Source organism: Homalodisca vitripennis, chromosome 2 (assembly GCF_021130785.1).
Source record: "Homalodisca vitripennis isolate AUS2020 chromosome 2, UT_GWSS_2.1, whole genome shotgun sequence".
Lineage (NCBI taxonomy): Eukaryota > Metazoa > Arthropoda > Insecta > Hemiptera > Cicadellidae > Homalodisca > Homalodisca vitripennis.
Window position 1 is genome coordinate 221,024,506 of NC_060208.1, and position 18,185 is coordinate 221,042,690.

Genomic DNA, 18,185 nt, shown 5'->3' on the forward strand with positions numbered 1-18,185 from the left:
AACTATGATTGATTGATTAATAATTGTTAGATTGACACAAAAGTTGAGAAACTGAGTTTATAGGTTATATCATACTATTGACAAATGTTGATAGTGTTAAGTAAATTATTAGTTTAAATCACTCTGCATTCAATCGTAATTCAGTCGATTGAGAAGAAACAGCGCGTATTGCTAGTCAAACATTTAAAATAACAAATTATAACCTCTAACCTGTCATAACAGTGCGACCAAACAAACGAACTAAACCGACCAATCACCACGCGCGGAGTTAGAATTTAACTGTGTTTAGCAAGAATTTCAAATTCCAATTTTAGTAAATGTTTTATTCAACTTTACCATTTACAATAACAAATTTTAATTAATTTCAAATTATGTACAATGTTTTAGTAAACAAAATATATTTCTGTAGTTAAAATTTGTGCAATTCTTATTTTCATTCAATTCCTTGTTCCTATTGTGCAATTTAATAATATTCATATCAATAAAATATTCTACCGAGAAAAAGACGTTTTCACGTAAAATCTTCGCCCGTAAAACCGACTTTACAGGCAACCATAATTTTTTTTAAGTTTGTTTCCTCCCTGATAGACGTCGCGCGTCGTCTGTATTATAATGAAAATGTGATTAGTGATAATAAGAGACTATCATATTTTATTAATTTAACAACATTAGTTTCCTTACAACGCCGAGTCAACATTCGTTGACATCGCTTTATAAATGGTCAAAATTCTTTGACAATGCTTTATACATGTCGTCCTCTAATAACTGACAGTTGTATTTCTGCTACATTGTTTTTGTCAGTTACTAGAAAAAATAAAGAATTAATATCGATACATCCCCGTTGTGCACTGATTTGTGGAAAACTATATTTACAGCAATTTTAGCGGTGGAAAAGACATGTAAACACTTAATGTTATTTGATAATTTATCTGTTAATGACGGATATGAGCATATGACAAGATTGTTCATGGCTGGATCCAAAACGATTTTATTAAGTCAAAAGTATTGAAAACCTTAAAAATGTGCTTCAAGTGTTAGCAAATATTGTTGAAATTGATAGAAATTGTTGCTCTGACTGGGAACAAATTGTTTCTCTATGACTTGTTCTGTCACAATCTAAAACGTGAAAATATTTGAGTTTATAATTTGGATCGTTTCTCTATACTTGTTCTGACACAATCTAAAATTTGAAAATATATGCGTTTATAATTTTGGACCAATTGGACCGTCGAGATTGTTTTAGCTTGTTTTTTTCCCCCTTAATATCAGTTGGAGATGATGTTTGTGATTTTTCACTATTGTAACATTATTTCACAAATCTTAATACTTATTTATTATTCCACTGCATAATCACTACTTTCTGTAATTTAATTAGTTGTTATTTATTTTGTTGATGTTATATTTAAGTTGCATGAAGATGTTGTGAAATTATTGTATATTGGCGGATGCCGTTGAAATAATAATAAATAAATAAATAAATCTGTTGCTTGTTCTCCAGGCATTACTTTTGTTTTTGAACGTCGTTTCTATTGAAAATCTGACTCTACTTCCACATAAGTAACATCAAAACTATTATTAACTTTCATTACATACTGCTTTGATTTGAAATAAAGGGACTTCAAAGTGATCGTCGGTTCTTTTAGAAATAATTTGCTGCAGTAAGGTTTAAACTAAGTTCCAAACAATTGAATAGTTTATGGTTTTCCTTGTAAATACTTTAAAACTTGGGAAATGACAAAAGATTAATCTAAAAAACCAAAGACATAAAGATATTCTTGAACTTACACTATTGACTTATGAGATTTCTCGCCATGAATTTAGTTTTACAGTCGAATCTTCCACATGCTATTTTATTGATAACTGTTAAAACGTTAACCAACTTCTGCATCTTTGTTTCTTGTTTACTTCTTAAAACCTCTTCACCAATGATTAAAGAAAGAGCTTTATGTTTACTCCACCAAATGTTTCCTTCTCCAAAACGGCCATTATCTTGTACAACTTAATAATACAGCGGATTTCAATATTAAACGAAATAATTTTACTGCTTGAAGAAGGTTCACTGCTGCATCGGCAACAACTAAATTCAAAACATGGCCCATACATTGTGTCTTTTTTTTTTAGGTCTTGTTTCAAAAAACCTTGAAGACTACTGTAAGGTATTTTCATCTTAAGCATCTTAAATATTTAAACTGTCATGGAGGTGACCTATAACGCAATATATCTGAGTTCAAGAATAAAATAAAATGTCTAGTTATCTTAAAAAAATTAAACTAGGTCTAAAAACAAAAACTATGATGGTTGATTATTTAGTGGATAATACCAATTGTTTAGATATTAAGTTACAAGAAATGTCACGTGAGAACTGTAGATTAAATAACAAATATGTAAACTCCAGTGTTTTATACTAGAACTCTTCTAGAAAACTACTGTTTATGGCATGGTAGCTCATATACTTGAATATGTTTTAGCTGATAATGGATTTATTAATTTGTCATTCACTGATGTGTATCACTAGAGAGGCTTCAAAAATTTCATTTCTATATACCTGTCAGTACAATATCTCGAAAACAAAGAGGCCTAGAAAATTGAAATTTAACATGAAACTTCATTTCTATACGAGCAACACTAAGTTTGACGATGGTTCATGTCACTGCATGGGATTTGGGTGAGCGTTTGAATATTTTTACATTTGTCTCATGGTTAACTATGATGGCAACAAACAATTGCACCATAAACAAACCGAGTAATTCACGTGATATGTCTATACCTCTGATTAGAATTTGTATCACTTTTTAATTTTAATAAGGCAAACGTTATATTCTTCCATACCCTGTGTAACTCGGCACCTACAAATTTAAAATTACTGTTTTATAGTTTTAAGAGTAGCCTCTTAATTTTCTCTGGTAATTATTTAATCATAGAGTATGATATACTATCTGCACCTGGCGATGTGTCATTGTTCTTACTTACAACAATGCCCAGTTCCCTCATACTAAAAGACCCACATATTCTTTAAGTTTTTTTATGGTGTTAGTGACGATTAGAATGCATATTTCGAAATATCTTGGAACGGAGGCTGGAACATTGCTCTCCATGACAGCCTCTGCCAAAGTTAATTTATACTGAATAGGAACGCTCTCCTTTCATACATATTCCCTGAAAAGTTTTTAATAACTTTCCAGGAATTAGATAAATTTTGATTGTGTAACTTACAACACAAAGTTTCCCATGATCTTGATTATAGTACCCGATATCTTGTCTGTATTTTATTGAGACAATCTAATCTGTAAGTATGTCATAATTGTTGCCGTTTTACTAGCTAGTAAGTCACACTTGATTTTGATGGTTAACATTTATTTCCTTTATTTTCTAATCTCAACACAGTAATTTACTATTTAGCCCGCAATTACAGATATATAGACCTTTGTATGCAAGTGTTAAAATTTGGTAGATACATAAAATATCAGCAGCAAAATATATTCTGTGTTCATTGCCATCCTGCCATATCTAATATTTAATTATGCTACATTGTTTGGATGAATTCAATAATATTTTTATCAGAATAATGAGCGTACTATTAGTTTAATGTCAACTACTTGTTTATATTATATCAATTGCCGGATTCCTCTTTTCTTACGTATACTATTTATATTATATGATAAGTATGGAAGTGGAATAAAAAAATAGACTATTTCTATCGAAATTTCAATATAGATTTAAAATTGGTGTCATGTAGTAGATTACGAAAACTAAGTGCGTCCGTTTCTGGCTAGCTAGGGAAAGTACCACAAAGTAATTTTTAGTCATAATCAAATTTTGGAACAGACTTTCAACGTCGGCTCTCCACCATATTTATTTTCTTATTACTCTTTGATGTGTTAATTGAAAACATCTTTTACTCGTTGGTACATAATTTCCCGTGAGAAGGTGCCCTAGTCTGTTTCTAGATTATAGTTACTGACAAAACAGAACAGAACAGAACATTGAACAGTGCGTGAACAGAACAGTCAGTTCAGAACTATAAAGGGTTGATTCAGTATTGAGGATAATTGAGGTTAGGTCCTACACTACGGAAAGGTAAAATTCAATATTTTGAATCAGCCTAGTATCACAACTGAGCCAATCAATTGTGATAATAGCTAAATAAAAAATTTTTCCTTTGATAAATGTAAATTATTATTTTTTGTTTCCTAATATTATTTTCTTTTTGCACTTGGTTCTATTCTGAATTTCTTTTTTTGCAGGATTCTTTTTTTGGATGCTGTGAATATAAAACCTTGAAGGGGGTAGTCTGAAACAGTGCACATTCTCATACAATTTGAAAAGCACATACATGGACAATTTTTCATTAATACTCTGTAGCCTATTTAGATTTTTATTTGTTTAAATTGGGCAACTCCAATTTGAACATTTATGGTCAAACATCATAAGCTATTGATGTTTCCTTTATCAAACTCATGGTATATATTTATTTGTATGGTAAATATGGGATTTTTGAACACCATCAATATAAATCTGAAACCACCCATGTATTCTTGCCCACAAAATTGTAAATTAGCCTCCACAAATTTTATTAAACTTAAAATGCAAATATGCATTTAATTTTCAAGAATCAAGAACCTTTATTTTCATTCAATACACAAGTGTACAATAGAGATTGTCATGAACATAGTAAACATGTACTATAAATAAAAACTATATTAGGCTAACTTACAGTACAATTATTTTACTTTAAGTGGTTCACGTGTTTGTGATCTGAAAATAAACATTATTGAGTGTTAAAAATTTAAAAAGTCATCAAATCATTAAATAATATTGAAAACCAAACAGATCATATATGCATTTATTTTAATAATCAATCCTGTTAGTTTGTCTGTGTTTGTGATATACTTGTACAAAAATAAAGTTTGGTAGGTAGGCTAAAATAACAAATACTCTTAGAAATATTATAAAATTGAAGTGAAACACTATCAAACTTTAAAATAGTGTTACTAAATATTCGGTACTTTGGGATTATACCGACCACACCAGTATGAAGAACACAAAAACATAAATTTATAGAAATAGACATGATAGAACGAAAAAACAACTCTTTAATTGCAAAATTACAAACTTACAAGCATTTCCAGGTATTGTGATCGGTATTTTTGTCGCTGTTATCTTATCTTTCTCGAGAATCCCGATTACGGCAGGCCGCGCGGCATCACATGATTTGCACTGTACATAATTGCCTTTCCATTACAATTCAATTTATATTTCTGATCAGCCCCTCTAGAATTTGATATTTTACTGATAGGTACTATCTCTAGGGATGTTTTTCTTTCCTTGACATCAGCGCGGGGCAGCACCGAAGGTTAGTTTTTAGAGTTTAGTTTTAGTTTGGTAATGTTTGTTTTTGTTGAATTTTTGCGTTTGGACAAAGGTAGAGGTAAAACACGGAAGTACAATAAAGCGACGAACCAGCTGAACGGGCGGCGAGACTCTGCAATCACGTTATCTACTAGACCGCTCGACTTTGACCTCTGTCTGAGGATGGGGAGGGGTTTGCGATAAGACAATTTCTGTTTTATATTGACGAAATATTGTTTCTACGCTAATCTAGTAATCAGTAGAAGCAAAATGTCAAATAACAATTCATGTCTGGGTGTGGTCGGTATAATCCCAAAGTACCAAATATTCACATGGTGTCTGGTTTTAGTCTGTAATCTAATGAAGTTATCTTGACAACAAAACTTTACTAACTATTTGAAATTTACTTTCTTTACAGGGAAATATGATCACATTGACACGCAAACTGAAAAAAGATTCTGGAGAGACGAAAACCACTACTAGCAATAACACTCCAAAACGTGTATCAGTCAGGGATAAACTACTTGTTAAAGAGGTGAGGTTTGTGATTCCGTTCTTGGTTTTCAAGATGAGTTAATTCTTAATTTTCTTTCACTAGATGCCACATGACAATACAAAGATGTACGAAGAATGTGGACGATTGTGTCCTGTGTAATAGGGATATTGTTACTCATTAGGTTTGATTAGTTCTTAGAAATTGAAGTGGGGAGACTTTAATAAGCGGCCTACATTTGCTATTCTTTTGTTTTTATCGAACAATTATGTATTATCCAAACATCTAAAAATCATACACAATAAGAGTTATAATAAATTACCGTAACAAGAAGAACCTTGCACGTTACAATTTTAAAAACATAAATTAAACGCTAACATTAAAAAATAACAAAATCAACTATGGCCTAGACTTAAGAATCAAAGAAAACTCACAGTATTTATAATTTATCCAGCTTGATGTCAATAAGTAACCACTTTTATGAAATGGAGGAATGAATTCTCCCCATGGGTTACCAGAAGCCAAACCCACACGTTGAAGCCAATTAAACAAATCTCATCACTTGTGAGAAATATCTCACATATTTTCCTCATATTCATCGCCATTTTGAAAGTCTCAAAATATTAGTTACTTCTTGCTGTTTATTGTTTACATTACAATTACTATAACTAATAAGTTGAAATCATATGCTAAGTTAAATAAATTGTAATATCAAATTATTCCTTCGGATAAAAACATCAAACCTTAAAAAAAAAAAACGAAAAATGAGTGTAGGCAGCTTATTAAAGTCTACCCATTGAAACTTCTATACTTTTTGTGCTCTTTCTCTTGAATGTCTCATTAATGTTAATTGCTCATAAACGTAATTCTCGTCCACATCCAATATTCTTCTTCCACATCAAAAAACCTCAAGTCTTTTTTTATGCTGTTGTTAAGAAGTTTAACATTGCATTGCCGAGTAACCCTTTTAACTTTATCTCTTCGTGGAATAAGTTCTGGTATGTACATCCACTAATGACAATCTCCTAAGCTAAGTGGTCGGATATGGCCATGTCTAGTACAGAAACCGAACTGTGAAGCATGTATTGTTGATGGCTGTGCCCGTAATGGCAGTTGCTCTAGTTGGTGACTCCACAGACCAAATATTGTTAATATGTTCTTAAGCTGCTGGGTAAAGGGTTCCGTGTGGCAGAGTACATTAATGTTAAAGTCACCAATTATGAAAAAAAATTATTTTATAATAAGGATTATTATTAATTATAATAAGGATTCAAACTTCTCGAAAAATACATTGCCATAACCAGCGACCATATAGACCAACGATGAACACTTGTTTTTTTGTGCTTTAACCCTGGAACTGGCGGTCATATTTCTCTCAGTGGCAGAGTGTTTTTAGTACTTCATACATTGCCTTATATTTATTTTATTATTTTACATGTTTACTATAAAGTACATATGTCATATTATATACTTCTTTATTCAGCATTGTTCAAGGAACATTTTTCACATAATACCTAATTAAAACAAAAAAAAATACCCTTATTCTACCTCTTCATGAAAAAAAATTTTTTTAGAAAAAAGAAAAGTTAGTTGAAAGTTTTTGATTTGTAAAATTGTTGTTGTTAGTGATATGCAAAATCCAAAATATAATAAAGGAAGAGCATTTAATTCTGAGTAAAAATAAAACAACACATAGTTTATATGGTATTTATTTTTACATGTGCTAAACGATACAAAAATCATACACTGACATTTGAAAGTGCTACTTACCAAAAAAGTAAGAACTTTAAAGCTCACTTGGATTTGTACAATCTTGTAACTATTAGTTTGCATTCATTTTCTAATTTTTATTTTTTATTATATATTTTTTTAATTATGTTCTGATTAAATGTCTAAATCGGAATTATCATCGTTGCTTATTTCATGTACAACTAGTTCTCGAAAGTCACTTGAACGATCGCGGAAATTGCGATCCATTACGTAAACACGCACAAAAAACTTACTATTATTGTGTCATATACACATCCATCATTACAACGAACTCAAACAATAAACCAAACAGAAGACCATGCAGCTGACGAAATAACAATAGCCGAATGAACCAGTTTATTATTTTTTAACAGATTGACTCATAGCTGCACGCGCAACTAGCCCGATACGCGGGAGAATGTAAACAAACAGTTCAGAGATTATAAACGTATGGATGTGTAACGAAACGATAAAATAATTTATTGGGGTTTTATTTACATACATTGAACCTTCCTCTTTCGATTGGTATCAACACCGATACTCTTTGATCGTGTTTTAAGTACGTAATATTGAGAAATAAAATACGTATTAAAACGCCCGATATCGGGCGCTGCCATCTAGGATGCGACTAAAACGCCCGATATCGGGCGTTTGCCAGTTCCAGGGTTAAGAGAATTATTGACTCCACTGGTTTCAAAGTCCAGTTCTACATTTTTATTTATTTTGAAAGGTCAGAACTTTATTAACTGTCACTCTGAAAGAGTCTTCAGATTGCAAAAAAGGCCATCAGAATCCTTTAGCTAAACTATCTTGGAGGGATACTTCCAGAGAGGTTGGTTTTGCTAACTTTTACATCCCTTTACATTCTCGAAGTAACTTATCAGGGGGAGATGTCCATGGATATAACACGAGAGGTGGGGACATCTTTCGTGTCTGACAACAGTGGACCTCTGCATTGAATGCCTTCCCTCTCAAGTAGGTGTTATGCTGAACAATAAACTCCTGGAAGGTGTCAAACGATTGGAAAACCCCAAACAATTCAAATATCAATTAAAACGCTATCTGGTCTCGCATACATTTTAGTCTGCTGAAGAATTTATGGCATGCTGATGGGTTATTCATCAATAAAACAAGACAACGAGACACCTCTTACAGTTTAGCTGTATTATATGAGTACCTTGCAATGTAGAATGAAAGATTAAATAATATAACAGTACAATGGATTTTGTGTACATTTTTAATATTTATTCTCATGACCTATTTAACACCATGAAGTGTATGGCTATTGCAATACAATGTTAACATTTTCATCTGCAATTAAAATTGATTAGTGATTATTATTATTATTGTATGCATTTTCTGTCCTTTAGTTCTTGGTACTCAAACATATACACATACTAAGTTTTTTCAAAATTGTACTTTATTATCATAACATCGCTAGAACCTTCTTAGAGGTGGTTGTCTGATGTGGTTTTCAAGCCACTCTATAAAAAATTGATAGAGTAAAAAAAAACAAAAATAATTGAGTGGAAAGTCAATGTTAAAAGTTGATGACAAGGTTTGATTACAGTGCACTCTTGTGTTTTAGTATCTCCCCTAGCTTACCAGAACTTTTATTATTTAAACAGAAACTTAATTTGATGAACAAATGTGAATGAGGTAAGATATCCCGAGAAATATTTCATCTGTAAACAAAACTTTATTTCTGCATAGACAAGAATGAGTTCTATGATGTTGCATGTGGAATTTGGCTGAGTGTCATTGAAACCTATCAATCTGTAGGTTGACATATTTCTCTTTTGTCTTCTGGGGGGATGTAGAAATTTCTCTTCCATATGATTGTCTGTCCGTATGCAGGACATCTTGAGAATGAAATGAGCTGTTGATTTGAAACTTTGCATTGCAACACGTGGTGTTGCATACCTTTATATTTTTATCAATACAAAAGGCTGGTGAGCATGTGTAGCCATTGCAGAAACTAAGAGATCCTGCCCGATAACATGTCAAGATTGACTTTGGCGGGTTCCTATGCTTTTTATCTGTGTTTGCTTAACCATTTTTTTATATGTGAAAAAACATTTCATAAAATGAAAAGTGGAAGGTAACGTGTATTTAAATAAGGCAAAATTAGAAGTTCTACTTCTGAAAGCATATTATTACATGACTTTCATAACTGTGGTTTTTAAATAATTCTTATGGACATTTTTTTAAAGAAAAACTGTTTCTGTAACTTATTTATACGTTGTTAACAGGTACAAGAAATGGAACAGATGTTACCAATTACGTGTAGAGTTAAGTTTGATGACCCACACTGCCTTCATGAGTTCAGTTTATTTGTTACACCGGACGAAGGGTTTTGGATTGGAGGCAGGTTTTGTTTTCACATATACATCACTGAAGACTATAACATGGCTGTGAGTATATTGTCCATAGTAGCTGATACTTCTGTGAAGTTGAAGTATCAATGGTTTAAACGTTATCTGTTATAAATAATATCTGAGCAGCATTGTTATGATTGCTAACAAATTTTTCCAGTGCCATTTTAATTTTAAATCTTTCTGTGTAACTTTTAGGAGTATAAGAAACTAGCAGTTACCTATGGCTTCACATGCAATTTCGTAGGTTTTGCACCTGTATGAGCACCTTAGGTTCAAGTGAATTATATTTCTGACGCCAATTTTGAGTTTGCCTTCTGGCCACGATCTAGAAAATATGTTAACCCTTCGCAGGCCACTAATAAATTCATTAACTTTCCTATAACACCAAGACGTGTAAAAATTTTTTTAAAGTTCAAAGCTAATTTTTACTATAGCTAAATTATAAATTGTAAAAGCAAAAAAAAAATATAAAACAGGGTATTTTGACTTAAAATTAGCGTATTTATTGATAAAAATTAAAAAAAAGAGCCATAACAAAAATTGTTTATTTCAAATAAATTTAAATTAAATTAAATACACCTCGTCACTCTACAAAACAAGATAAATATTTAAAACTAATCACAACACTGATCAGGAAGAACAGAGAACTAAGAGAAATATACCAAGATCCCGATGTGATTGCACTGATAAGGAGTAAAAGAATGAGATGGATGGGCCATGTTGCCCGTAGGGGAGAAGATAAAATGATAAAGAAGGTGTGGCGAGGGGAACCAGAGGGAGTGAGGCCATTGGGCAGACCTAGGATGCGATGGAGAGATCAGGTGGAGAAGGATTTAAGAACGATTGGCGCTACACTGGAAGTGGCTCAAGATAGAGGAAGTTGGAGAGACATTGTTGGCGAGGTCAAAAACCATCTGGGTTTTGAGTGGCCACAGGAGTAAGAGTAAGTAAGTAAGTAATCATAACACTACCACACCTTGAAGAATAATAACGAGACATGTAGTAGATGTTCACTCGTGACAACTGAAAAAGCAGTAATACTTGTCAAGGATACGTTTGATTATGGCTCTGTAGGAGACATAGATATGACGAGCAGGCGGTTGGGTGCTCCCCTCTCCCTGCCACAAAGTGAAGGTCATTTATAAATACTTCCTTGGCAAGTGCGATAAGCACGGAGTGTGCATCAGGCATTTTGAAGTCCTTTTGTGAACTAAAAAACTCTCCAAGAGACATAATCCATAATATTGGATATAACTGCATTTGGCGTTTTGGTCAAAGTCTACCATTCTAATATATCTGTCTATGGGATTGGAAGGGTTAAAAAAGTGTATATTTATGGCCATTGTAATTTACTTCCATCATGGTATTTTTGTCCTAATTTGATTTGCCCTTTTCCCAATCAAGAAAATATATATACATACACAGATCAGAGAAGCCTACTTCTGTCAAAAGGGTGTTATAATTACTTTAAATATATAGTAAAAGTTAGATAGTTACTGTCTTTTATATCCAAACACGTGTAATCCGAACGTCGGTTAATCCGAACAGGTCCAGGAGGAATTATTGTATAACAATAATGAACAGTTATAGAACTAATTACATAAAAAATTAAAATGGGTGCATCATTTCGTACATAAACAAAGAAAACTTTAATTAAATAGACATACTGTACAGTATTTTATTAAGACAAATTGTGTACGGTACAGTACATAAATAATGAAGTTAAATACAGTATCAAATTGAAACTTATAGGTTAAGTATGAGTTAAATTACTGTATTAAGAAGTGAAATCAAACGAAAATTGGACGTACAGTTAACTGATATTATTATTGAGTACAATATTAATTGTTAAAAGACATAAATTCAGTTATTGTCTTCTGTCGCATTGAAGAGAGTCTATTGGATGACGCGTAGTTTCGTACAATGTGGACCCGTACAATATCCAGTACGCTCACATTGCTTAACAATAGAACTCTCACACTTTAAATACGGTAAATGTACTTAGTATTCGCAAAACACTTTTATTTGTCAAGAAATACAATGCAACAGTCAGAAAACATGTTTCTAATGAACAGTGTTGATAATTCAATACAAAATAGACCCATCTCAAGTTTAAAACCGCATTTTTCTGTAACTGGCTAATCCGAACAATCACATAATCCGAATAGGGCTCGGTCCCAATTAGGTCGGATTAACGGGACTTTACTGTAGTTACTGTCTTTTATATCTAATACTAAATATTTGTTAAACATGTGCAGTTAAAAGTATATTAATAATGGCACTATTTACGCGTTTGTTTCTTTATAAACTGAACAATATTTTTAATATTTTAGTACATTTAGAGCTGAAATTAGTACATTAGTTCAAAAGCACAGTCCAGCGAACTTTCATCTAGCATACTTCTTGCCAACTGTTTCAAAGGGAGTCTTTGGAGACAAATTCTGATCATGTTTTAGGACATTTTCTGAGGTGAATTTCGTAGTAGATTTTTAAACTAGAGTATTTACCCAATCGCTGAAATCTAAAAACAGAGTAAAACTAATGGTTACTCCTTAGAGACTTTATACCTACACTATAAATGCAAACAAATTGAAAATAGTGATTAAATGAATTAAACGTATGGATGGGTGTGCTATCATAAAACAATGTTTACATAAAACAGTTTGATTACATTTGACAGGTTCTTTTAATTAATACTTTACAAAAGAAATCAAGATTGGATTCTTTGCTATTTTAAAGACCAGTGGGGCATAGTCCGGAAAGATTTTCGAAATAAGAATAGGTCTATATTTATCTCAGGAACTGTAAGAATGTCCAAGCAACATTTCAATACAATCAGTTGAATATTTTATGCATGAAAGCAAAGCAAACAAAGGCACTTTTGCATTTATAATATTATTAATATTTTTTGTTATTTACTTTTCATTGTAAGCTTTATTAGAATGGTCGCTGACATCAACTGTTAAAATTAATATTTCTTAAAATATTATGATTAAGTATCATTCAATAGGTATTTTCTATTAAGGACCAAAAAATGTTTTCAATGTTAGTAAGTTTTTTTTGCCAAGTTGTGTTGGGTGTATGTAAAAAGGACTCTGTCCAAAATATGTGATTGCAGAGATTTACAAAATAATTCATTTGAGCTATGAAAGGTATATTTTTATAATTTTTTAGAGAACTGTCTTTAAATTATGTATTGGCACTTGAATATAGTAGGTGGATTCTTATTATGCTTCTATCTAATTACAAAGTGAAAAAAATAAAAGCATTCTTTTTTATTTCTGTTTGCTTTATTGTAGCTTGAAAACAAAAAATATTATTGTTGGAAGATTCATTTTTTTTCAATGTACACTTTAACAGTAACTCTGCAAAATTATATTTGAATTGGACAACAATTAAAAAATAAGTTATTTTTAAATTTTTTAAACTGTATTTTTCTCAAATATAGTTATATTATTCATTGGTCCTTAAAGGGCTAAGGCCTTTTTTACCTTACCAACAATTTTATCAAACTTCTACATTGGCTCTATACTCATTTATCTTTTTAATCAACTTTTGCTGTATGTCTTTAAAACTGATCAGTCAGTCGATCATGAGTTGGGCTTGCGACTTATATTCCGTTCTTGACTGACTTTTCTGAAATTCCCAGTCTTATGGTTATTTTACAGTTTGTAAAAATACTTTTCTTCCAAAAAAAGCTTTATAAAAATAATTTAAAAAAGGGAAAACTTGTTTTTTCAGGACCTCATAAGTTGTGTTTTCTACTGGCAACATGATAACATGAAAACAATTAATATATATGAAATTTATTGAGTCACAACACACAATGCAATATTAATAAGACATCCAGAAATATTTTTAAGCAGAAATAAAGTGACTAGAAATAAAAGAAACCCAATACAAGACAGAAGCTGGTGCAGTGGTATAAATACCGCTATTCTAAAAGACTTAAAATAGCATAAACAGTAGTAAGATATAAAGATTGCCCAATTTCCAGTGTTTTTTTTTCTGTTTGATGAGCAGTGCAACATGTTGAATTCAAAATTTAGAAAAATAAAACACCCGATTAAGTTTGGCTATCCTCTGTATATTAAATGAACCATTTTACCTTACACCTTGTAGATTTTTTTAACAACTGCCACTGTAGCTTCAGTCCCTTGGTTGATATTGTGCTGTCATGTTTATAAATGCATGTTTCATTTGAAGCCTCCCAGTGTGAAGTGTCTGACGAAGCTGTGGCATCCGAACATCAGTGAAGAAGGTGACATCTGCTTGAGTCTGTTGCGGCAAAATTCCATCGACGGCATGGGTTGGGCGCCGACAAGACGCCTCAAGGATGTCATCTGGGGCCTCAATTCTTTGTTTACCGTAAGTTTTCCCATATCTTGTGGAAGTAGAGTTTCACTAATTTGGATGAACTAGAGTTACCATTATAGCGATCTGGCTTCATTTTGATATTGCAGACTGAAAGTAAAATTAATAATGGTTTTTCATACAGGAGAACCAGACCACCTGGGCCACTGATTGTAGGGGTGCGGTATAACAAGTGCAGAACCTCCCTCTAGTTTGTGGCTAAAGAATTTGAAAAAAATATTTGAAACCCCCAAAAAATCTGTAGGAGGTATTTTGGGGTTGCAGGGTTGTTTTTAGGAAATTTTTAAATGTATAGGTGGGGAGTGTGGTACCTTATTTTAAAAACCTCATGACAGACAATTTCAAAAAAAAAATTACTTAAAATTTGATTGCTGTAAATGAATAGGATATTAAAAAATCTAAAAATACAGCATCAATAGGTTTTTACTTTTAGGTTATTGAATAACTTATGAAAGTCAAATATTACCCAAAATAACTGAGGATCTACCCTACCAAAAATAACTAAGAAGTTCAGTTCCCAAAAAATCTCAACATTTTGAAAATTAAAAAAGTTTATAACTAAAACATATTAAATACAAGCTTATGGTTTGTATTACATCAAATTTAATGTAGAAAAAAACAAAAACATTATGTTCAAACTTTGGCTTTATCTCAAGCGGTTACGGTACTGTAGGCAAAAATAACCATTTCAATTGATATATTCCACTTTGTTTTCAAACAATCTTATCCAAACAATCCACACTATCATAGAATGTCCTTATTAAACTCGTAAATTGTTGCAGGTCCTCAAACTCATCACCTAATATGAAGTCTACTAGCCCAATTTCAATGTCTGTCAATGAGGATGTAAGGCAATTTGCCTTATTTTCTTCATGTTCTTATGATTTTAGTTCCTCCGGAATTTGACCATCAACCTTTGTCAGTTGATAAGGTGTTCATTGTTCTTCAGGTAAACAATAACAATAATGCAGGTGTTGTCTTTATAAAACAACCTGTTGTACTAATTTTGAAACAGGGAATTCAGTACCAATAAAGCAAATGACAGCTAGGAAGCATTTTCTTTGATGTTTGTTAATTTTGCAACAGTTTCAATATCAGTTTCTGAAAATTACTCACTGTAAAATTATAGTAATTTTGTTTTATTTATAATTTTATTTTCTATCTTCTCTTGTTATACTGCTACAATCAGTGGCCCAGGTGTTCCGTGCATAATTGTATTTATTATCTAACCAACCACAATATACTATGTAAGGTTTGGGAGTTTGTTATGGTTTATTGTATGTAATATTTATGTAAATTTTGGATTTGTTACCACAGGATTTGCTCAATTTTGATGACCCGTTGAACATAGAGGCAGCAGATCTGTATCTGAAAGACAAAGAGGCATTCCGCAACAAAGTGAGAGACTATGTGATCCAGTTCGCCAAGAGGTGACAGTAAAGGAACGTAACCTACGCTGCTGTAAATATTGTGATAAACCGTCTTCTGTGTGATAACCGTACAGTGCAGTGGCATTTTTACTATTCATGCTGATTACTGCATCTCAAAAATGATTTTTTTGTTATTTTTCCATTAAGTTGTATATATATTATAAAAATAATAAAAGATTGTTTGAAAACTTCTGTGTCCGTAATTAAAGTCCAATATAGTAAACAGTTCTTTTGTGTACCAGTTAGAAGTGTATAAGATAAATATATGTTGTTCTTTCCCTTGCATATGTTACCATTACTCTCAAACATTTAGTTCAATCAGTCGCCAACATCAATCAATCATATTTTTATTACTCTCAAACAATTTTACATTGCATTTGCAAACGTCAATAAATAAAGCTAAAAATCCTGCAGTTTGCTATTCTAAGATTCATTCACTGCTCGCATTCATACGTTAAATTACATTCTCCCTCTCATCCATACATAGCTTCAGTATCGGTACTAAGTTAAGAAAAATTTGTGGTCCCAGCGGCGTAACATGAACTCATCACAGAGTAAAACACTTCAGACACCAAAAGGTCCTTTAATCGAGTTTTAAACAGGGTTGAGTTGTCGACATTTTATTTGCTCTCAGGGAGATTATTAATTAATCTGACAACAGCTTATGAAGGGAGTTGTTCAGATGCCAGTGTTCTATGATGTTGCATCCTGTAGCTGTCCCAACCTCTATTATCATACCTGGGACGTCCCTGCCACGCACTAACTCACATCGGAATCGGCAATACAGAGCTACATCCAAGACATAGAGGCAGGGTAAAGTCAGAAAATCATGCTCCCTGAAATCATCGCGGCACGACTCTCTTGGATTCAATTTGCACATTATTCTAATTACTTTTTTCTGAAGCCTGAAAACTGTTGAATCTGATTCTGGCACATCCACCCCAAAGGCATATGCCGTAGGTCAAATAAAAGGCCAAAATAGGCCATCCTTATAACGTCAAAAGAACATACCCGTGGCAAATTCCTCAGGGCAAAAACGCCTGAAGCAACCCTTGCACATACATGCTCAACATGATCGGTCCAAGTTAATCCTCTATCGAGATATATTCCTAAAATCAAGTGGATTCCACTCCCTCTACCATAGCAATGGTACATGATACATTTTTATCAACAACGTTTATCATGGTTTAAAGTAAAATACCTATAAGAGTTGTGGAACTTTAATTTTGTTCACTGCCTGGAATGAAGTACATTACCAGTGTGTTGTAGTTATCAATGTTATTAATAGTCACTTTGCACAAATGGACATTATGTTGTGTACAACAAAATAGTTGCTAAAAATAAATGTCACAAAATGATGTACATCTTAACCAAGGTCATTAATTGATGGCATTGTGAAAGATGTGGTGTGTGGACACAGAAAATATACACCGTTTCAATTTGGTTTAATTTAGAACATTTTGAGTTAGGAGTGTTCTCACTCAGGAGGCAATGTCATAAATTAGGCACTACTAATCTAGAAACTTGCGTTATATTTTTTATAAGCAAATGTTCAAAAATTAGCAGGGATGAGACTTTGGCGACCCTGTACAGCATGCAGTGGAAACAAGTAGGAGGAAACAACATTTGAAAAAAGTGGCAATGCGCTATCGTGTTGGAAGTATATCTGGTGTCATGTTGCAAGAGGAACATCTTCAAGAAATGTTGGTCATTCTTCTTGAAGAAACTGTTAGTGCTCTTGAAAAATAAATGGTCAAATCAGCTGATCATGAATAATACCACACCATAGGTTAATGCTAAAACGCTGCTGAAAGTTACGTTCAATAGTTGCATAAGGGTTCATTTCTGCCCATGAATGTTGGTTTTGTAATTTGTTTATACCATCACGAGTGAACTGACTCATCTGTAAATTAAATATACTTAAGTAGTCGACGATCAGTGTTTAACCAAATGCAGTACTCAAAGCGATAGGTATTGTCTCATGGATGTAAATGATGTATTTTTTATTTGTGGTAGGGATAGAGCTTGTTATTATTAAGAGTTCTCCATACTTTACTTCGCGCAACCCTGAACCGTTTAGAAATACATCTTGTACTAATATCGGGAATATGTTCAACAGCAACAAAAATGTTTTCTTGTACAATAACATCATGTTGGCAAGAGTGGTCATACTGGAACTTTGCAGTAGGAAGTGATCCTGTTTTCTATATATATATATATATATATATATATATATATATGTGTGTGTGTGTGTGTATATATATATATATATATATATATATATATATATATATATATATATATATATATATATATAAAAGAGGATGTTTATTTATATGAAATTAATAAACTCAGAAACTATTTCACCGATCATTATGAAAATTTATATGTACATTTATTTTTTCCACGGAG

At 32.2% G+C, this 18,185-nt stretch overlaps 1 protein-coding gene across 1 annotated transcript; it reads left to right on the forward strand.

Annotated features, from left to right (window-relative positions):
• The first annotated feature begins 3,934 nt into the window (after nt 1-3,934).
• LOC124355426 (NEDD8-conjugating enzyme UBE2F-like) lies at nt 3,935-15,961 on the forward strand. The gene is made up of 5 exons (XM_046806567.1): nt 3,935-4,077; nt 5,768-5,884; nt 9,844-10,005; nt 14,176-14,337; nt 15,661-15,961. The coding sequence occupies exons 2-5, from the start codon at nt 5,774-5,776 to the stop codon at nt 15,775-15,777; spliced, it is 552 nt and encodes a 183-aa protein (XP_046662523.1). The 5' UTR covers nt 3,935-4,077; nt 5,768-5,773; the 3' UTR covers nt 15,778-15,961.
• The last annotated feature ends 2,224 nt before the right edge of the window (nt 15,962-18,185 follow it).

What these genes read in the sequence shown, in the direction of transcription:
- LOC124355426 (XM_046806567.1), top strand. Translation starts at nt 5,774, where the DNA reads ATGATCACATTGACACGCAAACTGAAAAAAGATTCTGGAGAGACGAAA. An exon ending in ATAAACTACTTGTTAAAGAG is followed by an intron (nt 5,885 to 9,843) that starts GTGAGGTTTGTG and finishes CGTTGTTAACAG; the next exon opens with GTACAAGAAATGGAACAGAT. An exon ending in GCCTCAATTCTTTGTTTACC is followed by an intron (nt 14,338 to 15,660) that starts GTAAGTTTTCCC and finishes TTGTTACCACAG; the next exon opens with GATTTGCTCAATTTTGATGA.